At 38.5% G+C, this 10303-nt stretch overlaps 1 protein-coding gene across 1 annotated transcript; it reads right to left on the reverse strand.

Annotated features, from left to right (window-relative positions):
* Window positions 1-6870: 6870 nt before the first annotated feature.
* Window positions 6871-10303, reverse strand: LOC139444390 (galactosylgalactosylxylosylprotein 3-beta-glucuronosyltransferase 1-like). The gene is made up of 5 exons (XM_071225354.1): window positions 10222-10303; window positions 8722-9317; window positions 8242-8328; window positions 7605-7811; window positions 6871-6972 (listed from the first exon to the last, which is right to left on the reverse strand). Exons 1-5 carry the CDS (start codon window positions 10301-10303, stop codon window positions 6871-6873), a joined length of 1074 nt encoding a protein of 357 aa, XP_071081455.1.

Below are 10303 nucleotides of genomic sequence, written 5' to 3' on the forward strand. Positions count from 1 at the left end.
CATGCATGATATGACATTTCATTGTTATTAGATGTTGCGTTTAGATGCAAAGCCTGGGTATTGTAAACGTACACCTCAATGATAGCTACATTCAAATCATCAGTTCCTATATTTATGTAGATAGTATATGTAAGAAAATCAGATCTGTTCAACAATTATTTTTGTCTAAAATTTTATATTTAATTAAAATATTATTACTTCTTTTTCAATTTCATTTAAACAATTTTGCCGTTACAAGGATACTTTAATATATGCGTTTAAGGGCCCGTGTATTCATCACATGTAAATACATGCCTGATCAGTCTACACGCAGCCGAGTGAACAGCGTGTTTGGCATAGATGTCAGTTGTCATAGCTACGAATGTGTTTGTCGTGAACAGTGTGCATACTCACAGCTAAAAGTAACTGTGGATATTCTCTTTTAATTTACTATCATAATGTGATTGTTTGAAGTTAATCACTCTAAAACCTCCCTTGTCTTTAAAGATTAGAAGGTTTTATTCGACTTAATGTGGAACCGGCAGGAAGTCTCAATTGTCTGGATATTTTCGTCTCCATTAGGTATGTATATATACGCCTTCTTTGGGAAAAAAGTTTGTTTGAGGTGGGACTTTCTTTTATCTCAATATGTTTCAGAAGCGCATCAAGCTAACCTGAAATTTCTCGACAAGTAGTTTGTTGTGTACATGGAAGAAAAACTGTTCTTCAGTATTGTTTACAACGACCAAGTGAACGATCAATTCACTTGCCTTTGCATGTGTTTGTGACGGATGCCACCGGTGAGGAAGGATACGCTCACCTTTTCTCGAATACCTAGTATCATCACTATTTGATAGTGTTTCATGAACACATGTTTATAATATAGCCGAAAGCGTACAATAGACTCAGCTTTTAGGAGGGATTTCGTATGATCATGGAAAATGTTTTGTCGCTATGAGTTTCATATAAAACTAGCAACTAACATCACACATATAGTCTCAGCCATGCGGAAACGTTGCATCAGTGTACCTTTTGTTCCGTTCAACATTTTTGGAAGTAAAACGACAAAAACATTTCCATTTTCATAGTGTCCATTCCGACTATACCATGAGCATGTGTTGAGAATCACTAGCAAATAGTGATGATACCAGGTGTTCGAGAAAGGTGAGCATATCCTGCCCTAACCGGTGTCACACGTTACAAGCACATGCAAAGCCAAATCAAAATAGTGAATTGCATCGTACATCCTTTTTATCACTGATGCGTCGAATACAGAACTGTCTACCATAAAATGTTTTATTAATATATATAAAACACAGCAATAATTGCATTTTGATAGACGCACACAAATGTTGAGCTCGCCCCGACGTATATATATATGCTTAACACTATGTCATAAAAGTATCAACTGACCTTAAACTGTAGGTGATATTCATAGTCTGGATCGTGGTTCATTTTGGAGAGGCCGTCGGTTGGAGAGGCCGTGGCACACTCTACCTTTCTCTGAATGAAGCTGGCCTAATTGAAACATATGCAGTCAAAATAATTTCATCTACGCCTCCGATACCATAATAAGCTGGTTAAATCGCCACACGCACATAGTCTCATGCAGGACACGCATCACCACATCATGCTTAGACTTTTAAATTATATATCTAAATCCTACACAGCATCAGCAGTGAAAGCAACAAAATAAATTACAAAAGGCAGCATGTCCACTTCACCGTTGATTTATCGACGAGAAAATAATATCTTTGATGTAGATTATTTATTTCAACTGGTAAATTGATCGATATGTTGTTTTTGTTTTTAGAATTATTATTGTTTGATTCAGAATCATTTTGTATCCCACTTTGCGGAGGTCGTTTGGAGGTCAAGTTCAAGTTCAAGTTCTTTATTTCACCCAAACCACTCACAGTGGTACCGGGTACAATTCAGTGAGTGTGTTTACCCCTCAATATTTGCCAAGGACCACATCTTGACTATATATAGCTATTTCGGTACGTCGCTATATAAGTGCAATAATCTTGGACGCGATGTTAAGCCCCATTTCACCTTAGAAAATGTTGAGTAGTATATTTATATGAGGCAATATCATAATACAAAATTGATACTAATGGTATAACAATGTGACAGTTTGCAAGTAAGAGCTATTTCAATAGACCAGTGGTGGTAAAGCAATCAGACGACTGAGTGTTCTACTACCATAATAAGTAATTATATTTATATTTGTCTAAAATGACATCATTTAACTGGATGGAATGTTGTTACCCTGATATAATAACTTTTAATTTTCTTACATTTCATATATTGTAGAAATATTAACTTCATATTATAGTATTACAAGTAGAAGATGTATGTATTATATAAATAAATACATATCTTCATATAATTTTCGGGGGCACAGGTGGCCCAGTCGTCTAAGGCGCCGCGATTCGCTCAGCAGAGTTGCGTCCCTTGGGCACGCCAGAAACCTATGATTTTGGGTTTGAATCCCGGTTCGCCCCGATTATGTTTCTAGGTTTTTTAGCACCATGCCCGTGCTCGTGGGTTTCACCGAAGTAGTAAACGTCTAAGACCTACATCACTTCGGGCTTTCCTCCCACATTAAGCTGACACGCCGCGATATAACTGGAATACTGTTAAAAGCGGCATTAAACCCAACTCACCCAACCACTCATATAATTTTCACCTTGTTTTGCCTTTTACGTCTAATGTTTCAGTGGAAAATCGGGTGGTCATACTCTCGCATTGGCCTTATATATTTCTTTAATATAACATATTCAAATAACAACTTATAAGAGTTGAGCATTTAGAGATGAAGAGTACTGTCCGTTCGTGAAGACCTGGAAGGGAAGAATATGCCTTTTTTTCTTCACATGTAAATATAATGGGTTTTTTTTTTATCAATGTTTCTGATACTGATAGTTTTAAGAGTTTAAGGATTGTATTTCTGCATTGATATTACATACTGTTGGGTATATAGAGGTTATCACGCGAGTGTGTTTGGGGATGGTAAATATAATGTATTAGGAATAAACATTGTATTTAGCGAGCCTTGGCGAGCTAAATACATTGTGTTTATTCCTAATACAGGATATTTACCATCCCCAAACACACAAGCGTGATAACCTCTTTATCATATAATGTCATTCTTTAATTCTATGCTTGAAAATCGCTTTCCATCTCTCACAAACATTACCGAAACATTGCAAGTTTTCCTGGAATGCGCGCATTAATATTTATTACGTCACGGAATAAGTGATGTGTCAGTCGGACAGTGACAGTAGCCAATATAGTTCCAACTGAAATCTGTTTCTTATACCGTGGTGAAGCAACATATACGCAAAACAACAATTGTTTTTACTTGCCTTTCGCGGCAATCCATCGGTCTGTGCACTAGAGTAATTGCCCTTTGTCAAAGGGAAGCTACTCTAACTCTAGTCTATGAGACGGCCTCAGACAACAGTTATCCCCCCTAAGTTTAACCAAGAACCGGAAGGAAAATAGAAGAATATAGTGTCCTGTTCTAATGGGCTCTTCAGCCTGTGCCAATTCTTTTGGAGTGACTTGTGACAGCTCAAATTGAAGGCCGCTCTGTGCGTTTAGGCTCGAAACTTCCGGTGAGCACTGTTGACAGTGGTTACTGAGAAAGAGAGATGGTCAATGCAGGCCGAAACTTTGTGTATTAAGTGACAAGTGGTAGGTTGGTAAGCATGCAACAGGAGAACGGCCTACGACCCATAATACCTATGGTGGGCTGCCATGTCACTGTAGATAGCAAAGAAATAAATAAATTGTGGTCTGAGGCCAGACGTTGTTGACAGTCGGCCTGTCCTGTCATAACGTTAAGTGCAGTCAGATGTACACACAGCGACAAAACGAAACAAGGTAACAATTCAAACATATTTCGGCCAAATCCAACCATTTTAATTTGTGGAAAAGGTTTTCAAGCCACAGAGGTCTAGATCTACAAACACAGATACGGCTACTGATCCCGCTTGGCTAGGCCTAGTGCCCCCGCAAAATTGTTTCGAAATTTATATCTCCAAAGTTGCCAAAACATATAAAATGCCTTAGCTACGTCACAGTTTCAGTATATTAGACTGTTCTTTTGATAATTATAGCAATTATCTCTTTAGTTTATCCAGATTCTGACGTGATCGCCGAATGACGCCATGTTTGTTTATAAACACTGAAAGTAGTCCCTTCTTGACCTTTGATATTTGCATCTCTATCCGCATATGACCCCAACAGATATCGTTTTTATCCGTTGGCTTTATCCTGCCGAGAAATCTTCCCATTATATGATAAATTGTGATCCGTGGTTTAAGCGAGTTGGATTAGCTTTGAAACATTCGTGGCCAACTCGTGTTATTCTGGGACAAGCCGAATAGCAACTCGTGCCCCGCTCATGACTATTTTTGCGACCGTCTTAGCGCGAACGGGCATACCTAAAACAATTGTCAACTCGTTGCGTAATGGTTCACTTACATTTCCCCATATATTATATATATTTCAGATGCAATTTAATCCACATCGGGATGTGCGAAATTATACAGTATGATTGAACACATTCAACTGTGTCTTTGGTATATTTTTAGATGGAAGACATATGTAAAATAAAAAAATATTTCTGAGGGATTCTTTGACGAAGAACTTAAAATCACACGCGCATTCTGATTGGTTTGTCGTAATTTCGCACATAACATTCATCGATCGGGGGACGATTCTTCTTGTAGGTTACGGAAAGGGGCGAGTGCTGACGAATGGCTTTGAAACACTCGTGTAGTAATCTCAATATATCATCTGGACATATAAGCAGGTTTCACTATAGCTTGAGGTGTACTCCAGAGTTTGCATCCGTCAATACTGTAGACTGTATATATCAAACAATATTTAGTCAATGATCAAGGTTACATTGATATAGTGAAATGTAAGTGTGCATGTAAATTGAAGTATACACTGTACAAAGAGCACACGCTTGAGGCATTGTGTTGATCGGGCCAACATATACTGAACACAACTATTTAGGGATCACGAACATGTTTGGGGATATTTTATTAAGTGAAGACTGAGCACACCATTTCATAAAAATATCCCATAACATATCCATGCCCCTAACATCTGGATCAAAAACCGGATTGTATGCATTTGAAACACATAAATATGAGTTGGGAAACACATACCCTGGTCAGATTAGCGTACTCAAGACATACGAAATAAATGCTCAAACATGACGTTTTTCAAATGAATTCCCTTTCAATGAACTAGGGCCTGGACCTTTGACAAAAAAAATTCGTTAGTAGCCTCTTACGACAAGTAAAAGGCGACTATGTTTAACGAAAGGGGCGACTAACGGGATTGATGCATGTCATCGTATCCCAATTGCGTGGATCAATGCTCACGATGTCAATCACTGAATCGTCTGGTCAAGGTTCGATTATGTACCCACCGCCGTCAGATAACTGTCATGTTGCTGAGTGTGGCGTTAAACAGCAAACAAAGAAAACAATTTAAGTTTACAAGTGGACACATTTGTAAATGACAGAATTTGAAAATATGTCCATGCTTTATAAATGTTTGTATCATTTCGGATATGAGAGTACGCATTAGAAAATATAAGCATGTAACTATCGAGTTCACAATTATTTACATCGATTTATTTTCACACCGCCAACACCAAAGAAACTAATGGTAATATTAAATAACGGCATTAACGTTACAGCCCTCAGCCTCCAGCAACACAAATTAACATTACGCAAGGTGACATGTAATCATAATGTAAGCAGCTAAACTCTTTCCTCCCTCTGTATCTTCCCGAGGCAAGGGATTTAACTAACTTTAAAAGTCTAGTTTCCACCCTTGTCGAACTATGCTGGAATTTCTATGCTCGATTTTAGCGCCACCATTGACTATTACGAGTTATGTCCCTTCCATGTCCCCCCTACTGACCAATCAGATTCCACCTCTCCTATCTCTTGCACTTGCTTCAAACAAAATGGCGACCAAGACGATTTCCTCGATATTAAAGACCTTTATTGTAATAAAACGGTTTTTACCTCGCTCATTTGAGTAGCTTGATTAAAAACATGAAAATACTTGGAAAATATCTGTCGACACCAACTTGACGGTACACATGCTATGCAAATCCTGCAATTCCTACAAATTCGGCACGACGGTTGCCATGTTGTTTATTAACCGGACTATGCATGACTCCATAATTCCAGCCTAGTTTGGCAAGTGTGGAAACTGGAGTTTTAAAGTCAGTTAACTCCCTTACCTTAGGAATCTGTTCCCCTGTGTCAAGTCCAGAGTGTATTGAGGTCTCACTTCCTGTATATTACCATGCATAAACAAACAAAAGTGACAAAACCCTTTCCATAGTCACAAGAAATATGTGATAAAAGCAGAGTCGATTGTACGATTGAGACTATATCATGAGCACGTGATAATGAATCAATATCAACTAGTAATGGTGGCTGTGTGTAAAAATAAATATATAAATAAGGGGCCATTTAAAACCCGCCACCTATACAGTTTGCATAAAAAGTCAGTGTTCGTTGCATTACGCCACAAGGCAGTCCTCCAGCCATGCTTGGTCAAATGAGTTTTAATTTAAATATGTAAGGGACCATTTAAAAGCCTTTGCAGTGTTTCATGAAAATTTATATATATATGCAAACTATATGTATTGTGTCATGTCGTTCCTTCAATTACTTTCGCAGATTTTACTCATGATAATTCACTCATGAGGGCACTCTTCGGCAGTCCAATCAGCGGAGTGGTCACAGGACCATGGATCACGTGTCCTGTGTTCTAATGGCGAAATCAAAGCAAAATTAAATATATTTTATCCACATGATATATATCGTGGATAATATGACTTATCTATACTTCAACAATGAAGTTAGATCCATGGTCGAATTTCACCTTCATTTTATCTTCCTTTGTAAGTTTAGGGGGTAGCGCCCTAGTGTGCCACACACGCACCTGTCAAAGAAAGAGTGAATGAGTGAATGTGACTGACGCTTTGAGCAGTATTGTATCAGAACAAATTATTGGAAGTGAAACATCATGTAAAATAATCAGCTCGTAAAATATTCTCCGAAAGTGGCAATTGGTAAAGTTGAGTCATTTCACGCTAACGCGACTTTGCACAGTAATTCTGTTATATCACAGCGTGTCAGTTAATATGGGCGGAAAGCACGAATTGAAGCAGGTACAAGGGGACAGACGACACTTCGGTGACACCCTTAAACATGGTATAGTGCTGACAGACCCAGGAACATAACCTGGGATTGATAACCTGAAAATGGAAAGGTGAGGTGAAATGGGGCTCAATGTCGCGTCCAAGATTATTGCACTTACATAGCAACGTGCATGCATGTGTGTGTCTGGCTGCTTGTACTTGTCCGGACTAATGCCGATTTTATAGTGCTAGCCCACTGAGATACCATGCCATTACCCCTTAATGCGAAGCATCGTGCAGGGTTACAACAAGTACCATCATTTCACGTCCTTTGGTATAACGGGGCCGGGGCCGTAGGCTCTCCGGACGGACGCTCTTCCACTAGACCACGGAGGCGGTCTCGAAAAGTGAGTGAGAACATGGCAATACATACCTTTGTACAGTTATCAGCCAGAGGCTCAAGATCATTCAGGGTTATATTGGTCTTCGAGATGATATCGGATTCCTGAGATCCTGGTCGTGTGTAATGGGAGAATTGAAGATCGGGATGTTCAAAGAAAAGATGAAGGTTCATAGCAAAACCTGCCATGTCTGTAGCGAACTCTCGACTTGGATCATAGCTCACCCGCCAACCAGTCACCTGTAGTGAGAGAAAATGCCATAGCGTGGCATCACCGATGTGGTCCTAGACAGTGGGACGTCATTAGTTCGGAACAGTGCAGACACTTTTGAAAAGAATCTTTTTGCAAAGTACATTACTCCGTAACGATGATTCGCTAATCAAAAGGTAGTTCAAATACAAGGAAAGACATTGGTATTTTTACTGTAACAGGAGCAATAAAACGTTATTACTAATTTTATTGTAAACAATATTTTTTTCCTGTGTTTACTGGAACAAATTATTTTTTTACAAAATTTTCTCTATCCCAAAACCCAAAGAATATAAAATGGGCTTTCCTACCAGGATACCCCAAATTCCATCATGCCCCAAATACCAGGAATGGCAATGTTATTTGTACTGTACAGTAACAGGAACAACTGTAACAGGAACACAATTAATGTTATTCTACCTTTCCATTCTTCACAATAGGCGCTTCATATCTCAGATCTCCAACAAGTCCAACGGGCCATACAGAAATCTTCCGAGTCCGTCGCATCTACGGGAAACACACGAGTGTTCATAATTTGTGAAAGAGAAAATGGTTAGTTATGTAAATTAAAGTTTCATTCTTGAGATAAAGTAGACAGCGAGGGACTTTGAATAGTTTTTCCCTCACACCATGGCGTATTTGCTTGATGTGGGAGGAACGTCCTAAGTGATGGAGGTCTTAAACGTTGACCATTTTGGTGAAACCCGCGAGCACATGTATGGCAGATAAGGGAGGCAATCAAAATGGCTTCAACAATAGTCATATATTTTATGTAAACACTAAAATCGTTCTTATTCTTAATCTTAAATAAAACAACTACAGAGCACACTGACACAGGAATTTGCCAATTATAATCATAGATGTCACCACTTTCCTGGTATTTGTCATGTAAGATTTTACCTCGGCAAAAATTCGCAAGTCGTACGTGTTATCATCATCAGCAAAATATACAACACCAGGCTTAGTTGCCAGGTCCACGTTTTTCCGCAGCCAAGATATCCCGAGGTTTCTTTGTTCCACTCCTTTTGATGATTTTCTCACGAGACCACCAATATTTAACTGGGAGTCTGAAGGTGTCAACACACACAAATGTGTGTATGACACACCACAGTTTCTTAAGAAGTTGGCGACTAACCGAGATTTCTTCCTGGAATCTTCCACCACAATCCAGTGAAAACTGGACATGTGAAGAAACGTCTGAGATAGCCTTGTAAGTTCGGCCTTCTGTTGACTGCGTGCGTGTGTTGGTGTAATGGCATATATCACTGGAAGATCCTTCGAACTATTTCTCCGCGTTTCAAGATTCAGAGAAAGGTTTAGTATTCTCGCCTCTGCAAGTTTATATCTGTTTGAAATTTCTTTTATTTCATTGTCCTTATCTCTCAATTGTTCTCTGTAACTTCTGTAAGAGGCCAGAAGAGTTTCTTGCTTCTGTTTCAACAATACTTCCACTGTCTGTAATCGAGTTCTTGAATTTACTTTTGAAAACCAAATCTCTATAAAGGAAAAGGATGACATGTCATGTGATTTACAATAAAATCCAGAGACTGTGCTCTACATCACTGGGAATATGTTATCACTTCGTCTGTGAAAGCTAAATCAACCGAATTAATATATAAGATGCCAATAATTAATATAAATACTATATGCGACGCAATGCCAAAATGACATTGAACTATGAAATACAGTATGACTGGTTTTTTGTTTGTTTTTTATTTGGCCCGATAACTTGTCTACCGATCGACGCAGCTCAAAGGTATATGTTAAATAAACGTCTGACTGTTTTACTCTTGCGTGAAGAAAATACAAACTTTGAATCCATCATAACCCACAAGTCGTGAATAATAGCAACGGATGCCACTTGTTAATTTCGCTATCCAAAGATCTAGACATGAGCCTATCTAGTCTACCTTTAAATATATATTGACTGACAAGGTATATACTCGAGTGTGGATTTCTGTAATCAAAATTGAATAACGATTGTGGTTCGCACACGCTTGCGAGGAGTGAAGGAATAGTCAAGCTTTATTTCTGACGAACAGATATAGTTTAACTTGTATTGTTGACAGTAATGAAGACAATGGTGCCATGCATATATAAATGTAAACCGTCAACGCCAGAGGATAATCAGTCTTGAAACAGATTCCATCAGGCGTATATATATAGATATAAATAGTGGGAAAATTGTATGAATGGATCGCTGAAAATCACCGATGACACCATAATACACATTGGATGTGAAACATTCGTAATACTAGCTTCGGTTTCTATACTCTTGCTCGGAAGCTTTAAATAAGACGTTATAACATTGTCATGATACTCAGTATGAAATCGTTTTGAAATACAACCAAGCGTCATGTTGTAAATCTGCCATGTATTATCAAAAAGTATGACACTTACCGAAACATATGATAAAACAAACAGACACCAGTACAGAGGGAACCAGGAGGGAAAAACAACGGTTCCCTGTCTTCAAGGGCAT

Source organism: Haliotis cracherodii, unplaced genomic scaffold (genome assembly GCF_022045235.1).
Source record: "Haliotis cracherodii isolate W230 unplaced genomic scaffold, xgHalCrac1.p SCAF_5, whole genome shotgun sequence".
Lineage (NCBI taxonomy): Eukaryota > Metazoa > Mollusca > Gastropoda > Lepetellida > Haliotidae > Haliotis > Haliotis cracherodii.